General features: G+C 43.0%; 1 protein-coding gene and 1 long non-coding RNA gene across 3 annotated transcripts in view; one reads left to right on the top strand and one right to left on the bottom strand.

The window, feature by feature from the left end:
- Positions 1-561, top strand: part of LOC116525170 — a 39511-nt gene extending 38950 nt beyond the window's left edge. The window contains exon 3 of the long non-coding RNA XR_004257606.1: positions 281-561. This is a non-coding gene — a long non-coding RNA (uncharacterized LOC116525170). The remainder of the gene's footprint in view (positions 1-280) is intronic.
- The window catches only part of INSC (INSC spindle orientation adaptor protein), a 130916-nt gene that overhangs the window by 21163 nt on the left and 96502 nt on the right, over positions 1-13251 (bottom strand). For both annotated transcript variants that reach the window (XM_032240850.1, XM_032240849.1), the window contains exon 8: positions 2093-2264. In XM_032240850.1, coding sequence (XP_032096741.1) covers positions 2093-2264 — 172 coding nt within the window. The remainder of the gene's footprint in view (positions 1-2092; positions 2265-13251) is intronic.

The raw sequence follows: 13251 nt of genomic DNA, 5'->3' as shown, positions 1-13251 counted from the left end.
GAGTCCCCAGTCCCTTCCAGGCCACCTTCCTACATCCAAGGTTTTGGGTGAGTCTACAGAGCTCGGTGGCCCACTTTTCTGTAAGATTCCTTCTAGGTCCAAACACTCCTCCTCATTCTCATTCAGTTGCTATTGCTGCTGACACAGCAATTATTAACACAACTATCTAAGTGCCTTTTAATTTTGCTGCACATTTATTTGAACTACAGTCTGAGTCACCTGGGATGTGTTAGGAAGATTAAATTGAGGATTCCAGTGACTCATTTATAAATGTTTCCAGGGAATGGCAAGAAGTTGGAGGGCTATTTCCCACCAAAGAACAGAAGTATGGCTTCCTGCCCGGAATATATCTGCTGAATCTCAGAGTGGACTCTACAATGCATCTTCATCAGGATGAAATAAATGGAAGACTCCTTGGCTCCAGGGAGAAACTCAGCCTGGGAAGTGAAGCAAGAATGAATATATGACAATAGTGAAAGGTCACTTGGACTATATGTACTTTGTTTATTTGATAATGTTTATACATTGAGAAATTTTCTATAAAATTTACAAATTTTGTCTTATCTTTAAAAGTCTACGCCTTTCCTACATGGTAACAATCAACTGAAATTTACCAATGACTATCCCTTTAGACACTACATGGGTTTTTCAATTTGACACAGGACTCAAACACCTTTATTCTTCCATGTGGCTCTCTTCAACACATTCATGTTTCTTACTGGGCTCTGGTGGATGTTGAATATGGGACTCCTGGCACAAGTGAGTCCTAATTCTGTTGTGTGGCCTTGAGAAAGTAACTTAACCTCTCTAGGCTTAGATTTCTTCACCTAGAGAGTATGCAAGGAACTATAGGGTCTCTTGAGCTCCCTCTAGCCAAGACTTTCAACAATGGGCTTCCATGTTTTCTCAATTTTGAATAAATGTGGACATTGGCAAATTGATTTCTCCCAGCCTGACCTGTGAGTGCTACTGCCCCCATGACTAGAATCAGCCATAAAGTCAACATAACTGATGTCTCCTATGTGCAAAGTACTTGCAGATCTCCAAATTCTAGAGTTAGAAGGACCCTTGAGAGAAACAAGTTGCAATGTCTTGTTTATGTTAGGAAAATTGTGAAGTGGGTTTTACAGTGCGACATGGTAAGGAGTGAGTGGTGGGATCTCACACAGCACTGGCACAGGCTTGCTGCCCATAGCCACTTGAATGGATGAGTCAAAAGCCAGAGTCCAAACCCAGGGTTCTGACTCCTAGCCAAGTGTTATGTTGCCCCTAAGTTCTTGCTATTTCAGATATTCCCACCCCTGCTATGGTGACTCCAAGAGTTAATCTTACATTTTCTGATGAAATGAAATGAAATGAAATTTCAATAAGATATAAAGAGAGTGACAGAGAAATAGAAACACAGATCACCACCAGAACTTTTAAAAGAAAGAGGTCATTCACAAAACAATTCCCTGGGGATTGTTATCCAGACCGGCCCTTTCAGTTTCTATAGTTTAGCAAAGGAAAGCTAAGAAAAGAGCATATTTTAGATATAGAGCTAGGATTCTCCTGTCAGCAGTGCATATGTTTGAACAGGTGAACCTAGAAGAGTCAGCACTTTCACGGCCCCATGATGTGAGACTAATGGTGTGATTTTCAGGAAGCAGGTTGTGGTAAGCTAGTGCTCTCTGAGAAACCATTTGCCCCAGTCATTACTGTGATAGTCACTGGGTACAAGGACTGAGAATTTAGGAAAAATGCCTATCAAAGTCTCTTTATCCAAGTATCTGAACCTCAAAATTTGAGGATCCATTCCTTTCTGGGGCTTGTCCTGGACTCCCTTCTGAAATGCCAACTAATCCCAGACTGACAATAACTCAACTTGCTTCTCAGAGGGCTGCATGCATTTTAATAAGAAACTCTTGACAATAGAGCTCTTCAAAGCCTAATTCTGATCCATTAATGGTGGGATTTCAGCAAATGTGATCATCTATACAGGAGATATCTGGGGTGCAATGAGTGGCAGATGGGAAGGCCTTACTGACTATTCCTGAAGACAACTATGCCAATGCTCTCTCTTCTAGTGGTCCCACTGCCCAGGGTGACTCACTGATGAGGGCTGTCACGATCTCCTCCATGCTCTCCAGGAAGCTACTGAGGTGCTGGGTGACAGGCAGGTGTGGGGAGGTGACCTGGGCCACCACAGCCGCAGCCTCAGCCCGTGTGGCCTCTGAGTGGCTGTCGTCAGTCAGGATGTTGGCCAAGCACAGAACGCCATCCACCTGCAGATGGAGAGAGGGAGCTTCCCTGTGAACCCTAGGAAGACACCACTGCCCATGACATTAATGAGACAAATACAGGCCCCCCTTCATGGAAGCCAGCTCTGCCTTCCCAGAACAGCCCAGGACCCCATGTAGAGCCAGGGACAATCCAGTGACAAGGCCCTCAGAACGACTCAAATTCTGGCACCTGGAGGCCTCTTCTTTGAGTCAAGCAGAGAGCAGTAAACTTCCGTGGGTCTTCTAAATAGCAGACATAAAGTCACATGTCCAGAGACAGGGCCCTGGTTATCTACCACAGCAAATTGCCATAGAAAGAACAGCTACTTAGAAATTTCACATCCCCAAGCTCCAATTTTGGACCCCTCTTCTTTGCTCTGTGACTTAGCCTCTCTGAGATTCTATTTCCTCACACTTCAACAGGGTATTGAGGGATTGAAGAGATAAAGCAGGCAATGCCTGATCCAGAAGAGATGCTCAAGAAATGCTGGTTCCTTTCTCCCTTCCTCTGATTTAGCAACAGGATGAGCTCAGTATTCTCTTCCCTGTCTTGTCCTCCGCCATCTTTCCCCATAGAAATGGGGCTGCTTCCTTGGGGGCCTTGCTTTCTGTGCGCAGCCAGTGAGAGGCAAACCTAAAACTGGTGGGACATGAGTTCCACATAAGAACATGTTTTCAAGCTCTGTCCAAGTCAGACCTGCTCTTGGCCTGATAACAGCTGCTGCTGAGCACGTGCTTATAGTGTGCCAGGCACTGCTCTATGTAGAGTGCACATGATGTTATACAATCTACTCCTTACAATAACCCTTTAAGATCAGTATTATTATCTCAATTTTACAGACAAGAAAGCTGAGACACAGAAAGGTTCATAGAGTTGCCCCAGATCAAGAACTTTAAAAGCAGTTGGTTTGGCATTTGAACCCAATGGTCTGGTGTCAAAGCCCAGGTTTTGAACAGGGTATTATCCTGCCTACTAAGAAGTGGCACCTGAGCTCAGACCCCAGCCTCCATCAGGGTCAGTATACAAGACTTGTTAGAGAAAAAGAAGGCAGGAGCTTGTCAAGGTTAGCTCCGCCGTGCTACTGCAGACCCTCAGATGCCCTGGACAACAGCCTGCCTGGGGACCCTGCTACCAAGCACCAAGTCCTTCTCGGCTTAGGAGTGCGAGGTAGGGACGAGGCAGGTGAAGAACAGGAGAGGTTGGGGGAGGTGCAGCTCATGCTCGTTCCCTACACCTGCCACAGACCCAAGGCTTCTATCCCTACATCCTCCTGCCACTTAGCTCCAGTGGGCTTCCAGAGGCCTGCGTTTCGTTTGACTAATTACCACCACTGAGTTCTGTGCCTCCCTTAAATGGCTCTTGGGAGCTGTAAGGTCCATTAGCTGTGAAAGCCTTTGGCAATCTCAGGCTCAAAGGAGACAAATGTGGAAACAGGAGCCCAGGGAACTGTCCGCAATAAAACTCACCTGGATGTGCTTAATAAAAGGGAACAAACAGCAGCCAGGCAGTCCCTGGCAGGACTGGACTCATGCCAGGTGTTTAACTAACAGGCCCTCAGAGAGGGGCCTCATTTGGGCCTAGAAAAGGGAAGGGAAGCGGGGGCTAGAAGCAGGAAGCAGCCCTATTGCCAACATAAGAAACCTCTTGCCCCATCCGGCCTTCATCCCTTTCCTCCTTGTAGCACAGATAAAGCTGATTGCTAAGAAGTTATAGGGTCGTTGATGGGGAAATGTCTCAATCAATCTTGTCTCCTTAATCTCAACTTGGTTGTAGATGCTATCCTAGTCCCCAGCTCAGATGTGAATACCAGTCAGACCCAAACCAGTAACCTTCCCTAGTCCCCAACACATACTTGGAGACAGGCCAATCTAAACACACCAGAGAGATCAAGAAGTTGATGGTTCCTAGGGTCTGCTGCCGCCCAAGGCCTGGCTATTAGGCCTGCTCCCTAGTCCAGCCTGCTGCTCTGAAATCCCATTGAATAAAACATTCCTGACATATACTGCATGCCAAGCCTTGTGCTGGAGCAAAGGTAAACCAGGGAACAGTGTTCCCTGCAGTGGAGGGAGTTGACTCATATCTACAAATAACAAATGAGGATGCTCTACAGAGAGGCCTCCTGGAAGCTACTCTGACTTAATGTCCATGCTTCAGGTGGGAGATGTGGCCCTCTTTGGGGCTCCCATGCCCAAGTACCTTTGCAATTATTGCAGCATTTATCACACCAACAGGCCGTTTCTCCAAGTGAGGTCTGTGGACCAGCTGTATCAAATTCAGGGAGAGTTTCTTAAGAGCAAGTTAATGTACCCCACCCAGACCTAGTCTACCAGAATTGCCAGGGACACCTGAGAATCTGCTTTTTAACAGCTCCACAGCTGACTTTTATGTGCCAGCAATTCAGAAAAGCACTGCTATAGTGTGATTCTCTGCTCCTTTGTCTGCTCCCCTGTTCCCCTGCCATCTCTGCAAGCCTGGGGACCACAGCTTGTTAACTCTTGGCTGCTCCAGGTCTGGCATGTAGTAGGCTTTCTGTAAGTAGAAAATAAATACAAGAAAGTAAAATTTGATCTAATACTTAAGGACACACTTCAGACAAGCAAAGCTAAAGGAATGGCACTGCAGATGGAGGAGCTATTGTGAGCAAAGGCAGTTATAGAAAAAGGCAGCATTGGAGAAACAGCCAGCATGAGAACATAAATCAAATCCTGACCCCAGAAAAGTGACCCCATCCTGATGTAAGCCTGATTCCTTCACTGTTCTTTGGTTTCCAGAGGATCTGTGGAGTTCTGTCTATACAATTGCCAATTGCCCATTGTCTTGCTTTCCTTGCAATTTGTTTTATATGCTTCAGATCTCTTTTGGTAACTTATTAATTATCCCTTCAAAAGAGGCAGATAGATAGGTAGGTAGATAGATAGACAGACAGATAGATAGATAGATAAACATAATGAATAATATAATGAATAATGAATGATAATGAATAAGTTATAACAAATAATAAAATGAACACCTGTATGTGTAGATGTATATGCCTAACATCCAGACATTCTAAGAAATAAAATCAAGAAAGTCCCCGACACACCTTTCTTGATCTTATACCTCTGGTTTCTTCTGTTGCATGGACTGTTACTCTGAGTTTTATGCAAATAATTCCCTTGTTTTCCTGAGAGGTTTATTGCACATATCTACTATTAGTTTAACAAGATTTGTACTTGACATAAATGGTATCATGTTGAATACAGCAATTTACTTTTCTCTCCAGTCAGCATTTGTTTATGAAACCTCTTCTTGTTGTTCCATGTGGCTATGATTCATTTATTTTCACTGTTGTATGGTATTTGATTGTATAAATCAATTTCAATTCATTTATGCATTCTCCCATCGATGGGTGTTTGAGTGGCTTCCCAGTTTTTGCTATAATGGATAGTGTTGCTATAAATGTTCTTCTAAATGTCTTCTAGTGCACATGTGCCAGTTTCTTCAGAGGTCCCAATATAGGAGTGGAATTCCTAGGGCATAGTGTTTCCACATCTTTAGCTTTATTGGTATTGCCAAATTGTTTTGCAACATGGTAGTAGTAATTTTTACTCCCACCAGCAATACATAATCACACTCAACACCAGATTCTTCCCAATACTTGATATTGGCAGATCTTTAATTTTTTTGCCAATTTTATAGGCATAAAAATTGTATTTTAACCTGCATGTCTCCACTTAGTAATGAGGTTGAGAGACTTTTAATATCATTATTTTGCTTTGATTTGGTTTGTTTTGGCTTTTGTTTTTTGCAGGTTGGTTCTTCTCTGCTATGAATTGCCTGTTTGTATGTTTTGCTCACTTTACTAGTAAAGTGTCTTTTCACAGGGGCCAAATTTTCCTAGTGTTTGGTTCTGATGCTGCTGACCAGCCACTTGGTCTGCTGCCAGCAAGTTGATCTTCATATTCATTACCATTTCAGCAGCCCTTGCACAGCCCAGCTCACCACAGAATGAGCTACTCAAGTGCCCCACATCACTGGGGTCTGGGCTTCCCAGCACCTGAGGCAATTCCTATAGAGTCAGAATATGCACAGACATTAGAGTTAGGCCCACCCAGGTCTGAATTCTGCCTCTAAATTTACTAGCTGAACAATTTTCTTACCTACTGATATGGTTTGGCTGTATCCCCACCCAAATCTCACCTTGAACTATAGTTCTCATAATCCCCACATGTCATGAGAGGGACCTGGTGGTAGGTAATTGAGTCATGCTGTTCTCGTGATAGTGAGGGAGTTCTTATGAGATCTGATGGTTTTATAAGGGGCTTCCCCCATACTTTGCTCTGCACTTCTCCTAGCTGCTGCCATGTGAAGAAGGATGTATTTGCTTCCCCTTCTACCATGATTGTAAGTTTCCCAAGGCCTCCCAAGTCCTGCGGAACTGTGAGTCAATTAAACCTCTTTCCTTTATAAATTACCCAGTCATGGGTATGTCCTTATAGAAATGTGAGAACAGACTAATACACCTACTTTGGGCTTTTATCTGTAAAACAGGGATAATACCAACCTCATAGATTGTTTTTCCTCTTTATAAAATGGGACTAAAAGTAACAACTTCAGAGGACCATTGGAATTATTAAATGAGAGACTGCATGTATAGTACCTGCCACATGGGGCACCATCATTCCCTCCCCTCCCCACCTGGTGGCTCCTAGACTTGGGGCCCTGAATCCTAGGTTCACCCCACTTCTGCCTGTCCCAGCCTCCTGACTAGGCTTCTCTCCAGAGCTCCTTTCTATACACTGTTTGGGACTGAGACCCCACCAATAACCTCAGCTCTTTGGATTGGGGCCCAAAGTTTAACCACTTGTTTAGACATCCTTCAGTCATGCAGCTCAGAACTAGCACTTTTAAAATAGGGGAGTGATTTCTGTTTTGATTCCTGACTAGGAACAATGCAATGAACAATTACACTTCCTCAGAAGGAAATAAAGAGAAAATCAGTACTATCCCTGCATTTCTATAGTTCAATAAACATTTCCTGAGCGCCTACATTGTGATAGGTGCTGACCTGGGTAGTGACACAGAGATGAACCAGGAATAAATAAGACAGAGATGAAGAAGCAAAGACACACAGCAACAAGAAAATGGAGAGCGAGATAGAAAGTGAGTTAGAGAAGGGAAACGGAAATCATATCCTTACAAAGGATTTGAGAAATTGTCTGATGCAGCTCAGTCTCCCAGTTCCTCTCTCACTTGGCCTCTCTGTAACCTCTACTGCTGCTGAGTAGAGGTTACCGAGAGGCCAAGTGAGAGAGAAACTCTCCATCTTGCCATGCTCTCCTGCTGAGACTTCATGACACCACATTTTTGGGCTCCTCCCTAGCTCACCACTTCTTACCATTTGCTCTGTTGGCCTCTCCTCCTTCGCATTCATCTCAACTGGCATATACCAGGTTTTGCTGCCAGCCCCCTTTATACCATATCAGACTAAGGCACCCAAACCCAAGTTGCCTCAGTGACTCACTACAATGACCCCCAAACCTAGCCCTCTTTTCTGAGATCCACATCTACATTCCAAACTGCTATCTTATCATTTTGTATTTAATTCCAAACATAATTTGCCTGGATATTCCACGGGAACCTCAAACCCAAATCACTTAAAGATGAAGTGGTCATTTTCCCTGTTTTCCCTCCTCACTCCCCTCTCACTCTCCTCTGAACATGCATGCACCTGCCTCACCCAAAAGAGGTCATCTCTGTTCTTCCCACTGCCACACCACTGTGGTCTGACCTCAGCTAGAACACCTTTCAAGTTAGATGGTCTCTTCTGGTTACATGCACATTCCCCAGGTGGATTTGAGCCACTCAGGGCAGCTCCTACACAAAATTGTCTCTAGGTTCTCAGCACCCAGCTAAGGCCTAAAACACAGCAGTCTACTGATGAAGTATAGGCTGAATGATGAGGAAACAGAGGCCCAGGGAGGAGATGAGATTACCCAGGCCACACAGCAAGTTAATGTGAGGGCCAGGACCCTAATTCTGGCCTCCTCACTCCTTGTCCTATGCCTCCTGCCTTGGGGCCTCTAGGGAGGAAAGGAGAAGCTGGTGAAAGGGCCAGGTGAGAAGGGGTTGCTCAGCTCAATTCCCATAACGGGCCCAGGAGTAGCCCAGCCTGAGGCCAGCTGCCCCAAACATGAGTCCAATTTTAGGAAAGTCTCTATCCCCAAATCACCCACTTCCCATCCCTTGTTGTAAACTTAATGATGCCAAGAGAACAATCTAATCAAAGCACTTTCACATCCCTAAAGAAATTGCTGCTGGAAGCACTTACAGATAATTAGCTTTTACATGGAATGGAATAGGCCTGGGCCTGAAGCCAGACTTTCCTCATGGGCGGGCATGCAAGTGGTGATGAGAATGGTCTGGCCTGGTCATCATGTTGGCAGCAGGGCTGATGCACCTGGAGTCTGGATACAGCAGGAGTTTGGCAAATGCTGAGATTTTTCCCAGAGAGTGGGAGGAAGAACACGGAAATTGTCTTAGACTACCTTATGTTGCTATAATGAAATACCTGAGACCAGGTGATTTATAAAAAACGGATTTACTTCCCACAGTTCTGGAGGCTGTGAAGTCCAAGTTCGAGGAGCCCACTTGCTGTGTCATTTTGCAGTGGAAGGCAGAAGGGCAAGAGATCTTGCAATAAAAGTACTGGGGGACACAGAGAGGAACTCATCTTTTTATCAAGAGCCCACACCCAAGATATCTAACCCACTCCCAAAATAACAGAATTAATCTATTTATGGACGCAGAGCTCTCATGACCTAATAACCTCTTAAAGGTCCCAGCTCCCAACAAAGTTGTATTGGGGATTATGTTCCCAGCATATGAACCTTGAGGGACGCAATTAAACCACAGCAGAACTCTTGCAATGGAAGAACCCAAAGTGTACAGTAAACATAATATCAGATTTATGGGCAATATTCTCCTACTGATTATTGGGAAAGCATCAGTGGTGGTTTTAATGCAAATATCTAAGGGACACAGGCTAACATATAAAGGCCCACCATATATCACCGGTGCTAGTCTGCTCTTCTCAGTTTTGTTTTTTAGGGAGGTTGTTTTTGTTTTATGTGTCTAATTTTAAGGAAAAGGAGGAAAGGTTGGCTGCTAGATTGTAACAATTAGAATCATGGGAATGCACTGAAAACTTAGCCACAGGAGCAGGAGAGTGACCTAGGGACACCCACATTTTCTCTCTTTCCGTACTTCCGGACGCCTAAAGGCTGCGAAAACACAAGGCAAGTAGGAATCACAAAGTGGCTGGAATCCTGCTCATTGGTCCAGGCAGGATGGACCTGTTTGTCCAGGGTATAGTTAGAAGGCAAATTCAATTATAATCAGAAAGGGAGCAAGGGTCCTGTCCAAGGAAGCAAAGACAAGTGACAGACCAAGGGACAGGGGAAAAGCATTTTGTGGAGTAAATAAACCCATGGGTCAGAGGCAGAATGCTAATGTGGACTGTACACCAGCTAGGGACAAGGTTCAGGATGACATCTGTAAAAGTCTAAGGGGTTAGTTTACAGAGTGGTGGTAGAGCTGAGAGCTCCATAGAAAGCTACAGAAACTAAAACAGGCCTTCAGGAGGATAATATTATCCTCATTCAAACTAATATATCCCAACACTCAACTTATTTTGCTGTGTCAAACAAGAATCTTTAGTTAAAAGCTAAATGCTAAAATGGAAAAATACAAATATTAATATGTAATATGGATGAAACAATGAATAAAAGGGATTATACGACCAGTTTGGCTGGCAAGTCAGTGAGGTAGAGAGAGAGACATACAGGCAGAGAAAGCAGAGATGAGTTACTAAGGTGGGAAGCAATTACGGATTGAATCACTTAAGAGTATATAGAGTAAATAATTTCCCTGTTAAGCAGATGATTTCCCTTATAGCTGATTTTCAAACAGTTGCTCTGCAGGCGTTTTAGGGGTGGATTTCCCTTTGGGCTAGGGTTACTAGGCATGTACTGAGAAGAAAATATCAAGTTTTCAGCAAAGCACTACTGGGCAGAGCTGGGATCTGAATTGTACCCAGCCTGGTTCTAGATCAGTGGTCCTCAGCCTGGCTCTTAGATGATTAGAATTATCTAGGACAGTTTTAAAGACACAAATACCCAGGCTTTACCACCAGAAATCTGAATTTAATTGGTCTGTGATGGAGTCTTGGCATCACTACAGTTTTGCTTTTTTCGGTTTTTGTTTTTTGAGACAAGTTCTCACTCCATCGCCTATGCTGTAGTGCAGTGATCTGCTCAACTTGGCCTCCTAAACCGCTGGGGGTATCATTAGTTTGCAAAACTCCTCAAATAACTTTCATGGCCATCCTAGGTTGAGCAGCACCTTTCTAGAGATATCTGTGATACAAGGAAGTTACACAAATTTCAGAGCAAGAAAAGTCTGAGCTCCTTCCCAGCTTGGTAAAATGAGCAAGTTATCCACCTTCTCTGAGCCTCATTTTCTCATCTTTAAAATAATAATGGTATCATACTTAATAACAAAATAGTAAATTAAATATTGACAGCTTTCCCCTGAAATCAGTAACAAGATAAAGATATACATTATCACTGGTCTCATTTAACACCATACTGGCCAATGCAATCAGACAAGAAATGCAAAGATAGAATAATTGCATTATTCTATAAAAGTAGAAAGAAAACTGTCACTATTTACAGATGACATGATTGTGTACAAAGAAAATCCCAATGAATCTACATGCTATTAAAGTCGGTAAATAAATACAGCAAGCAAGATGATTGGATACAATATCAAAATTGTATTTTTTATATATTAGCAACAACAGAAAATAAAAATTTAAAAACAGCATTACATTTGCATGAATCATAACTTGGAATAAATCTAAACAAGATATGTGCAAGATGTCAACACTAAAAACTCAAAACATTGCTGAGAGAAATTAAAGACAGTTTGTATGAAGTAGAGAGATATACTTTGTTCATTTATTAGAATATCCTATATTGTCTACAATGTCAATTTCCAGCCGGGTGTGGTGGTTCATGCCTGTAATCCCAGAACTTTGGGAGGCCGAGGCTGGCAGATCACCTGAGGTCGGGAGTTTGAGATCAACCTGGCTAACATAATGAAACCCTGTCTTTACTAAAAATACAAAATTAGCTGAACGTGGTGGTGCACGCCTGTAATCCCAGATACTCAGGAGGCTGAGGCAGGAGAATTTCTTGAACCTAGGAAGCAGAGGTTGCAGTGAGCTGGAATCACACTACTGCATCACTTCAGCCTGGGTGACAGAGTGAGACTCTGTCTCCAGAAAAAAAAAAAAAAAAAAAAAAAAAAAAAAGGCAATTTCCAAAAATTTATCTTTAAAATTTTTTAAATCCCAATCAAAATTTCACCCAGTATTTTTGTGGCCATTGACAAGCTAATTCTAAAATGTATATAAAACTGCAAAGAAGTTAAGAATTACCAAGATAATCTTAAAGAAGAACAAAGTTGGAGAATTTATGCTGCCAAATATCGAAATTTATTAGACTACGGGGACACAGTGCTCTATTGGCAGGCAATGGACAAAAAGGCTAATGAAGAGAAAAAAAATCCAGAAACAGACTCATGCATATATCACTGTTTTTAAAAAAAGGTATCACTTCAATTCAGTACTGAAAGTATAGTCTTTTTGATAAACAGTGCTGGCTCGATTGGGTATCCATATGGGAAAAAAATTGAACTTCAACACCATTTTAAAATTGAATTGAAATATATCATAAGCCAAGATGTTAAAGGCAAAACAATAAAGATGCTAGAAGAAAATTTGGAGAATATTTTCAAAATTTTGGAAAAATCAATGATTTCTTAAATGGACACAAGTAGAGCTGCAAAACAAAAGATTAATAAACTGGACTTTAACAAAACTAAGAATTTCTATTTATCAAAAGACACAACTAAGACAATTACAAAGCCAACCATAGGCGGATAATATGTATCCTAAGATGATGTGTATGTAGAATGTGTTTTTCAAAGTTTACACGTCACTAAGAAAAGACAAACAATCCAATGTTTTTAAAATGGGCAAATGATTCAGCCCTACATTTCACCAAAGATGATAACCAAATGGCCAGTAAAGATGTGAACAGGTGTTCAAAACCATTACTCATTAGGAAAATAAAAACTAAAACCATAATAAAAGAAGATGGTGCACTCAAGTTGGTCACAAGCAGAGCACTGCATGTCCAGCTTTCACAAATCTACAAATAACTTGATTTGTATTTTTGAAGTAGCCCAAAGAAAGAATGAAATACTCCCTTGGAAATTGATTGTTAGCTGGGCTTGTGTCTTTCCAGCTCTCCTCCCTCTTTCTTCCTCTTCTAAGTCTCTTCCCCTTTTCTCATCCTCCTTCCCTCTCCCTATCTCTCTTTGTCTCTGTGGGTGACAAGAGGACCCACCACTTGCCGGCAGTGGGTGATGGGTGTTTGTTGATTGTTCTAGTTTTGGGCGTTGAGGGCTGGCCTGCTGTCCATGCTGCACTGTTAGTGCCAGACTATGGCCAGAAGTGGATCCTGCCTATCAGATTCTACCCTAAACTTTCATACTGTATCGTCCTCTCAATCCTCCCCCTACCCCACCAGCCCAAGCAAACTCTTTTACCCTGTTCCCCTCCAAACTAGCACTTGCCCCACTCCAGAAGCACTCAGAGGTGGCTGTGAGTGCCATCTCTGTATCTTGTCCCATGCCCTAGGCAATCCTTCCTTCCCTGTGAGCACAGCCTCCCTTCTCCCTAGCACCAGCATCTCATTTTTATCTAACTTCTCATTTATTTTCTGATCTCACCAGATTCTTTGGGGCCAGCAAGGAGATGCACGTTGACTTTACCCTGCTGAGCCTGCTGCATCCCACCCCACCCCAACACACACACAGACACACACAGACACACACAGACACACACACACACACACACACACACACACACACACACACACA

Source organism: Sapajus apella, unplaced genomic scaffold (genome assembly GCF_009761245.1).
Source record: "Sapajus apella isolate SASKATOON/1434 unplaced genomic scaffold, GSC_monkey_1.0 scaffold47, whole genome shotgun sequence".
NCBI classification, from domain to species: Eukaryota; Metazoa; Chordata; class Mammalia; order Primates; family Cebidae; genus Sapajus; species Sapajus apella.
Note: the sequence above shows the minus strand (reverse complement) of the source record. Positions and strands in the feature narration are given on the sequence as shown.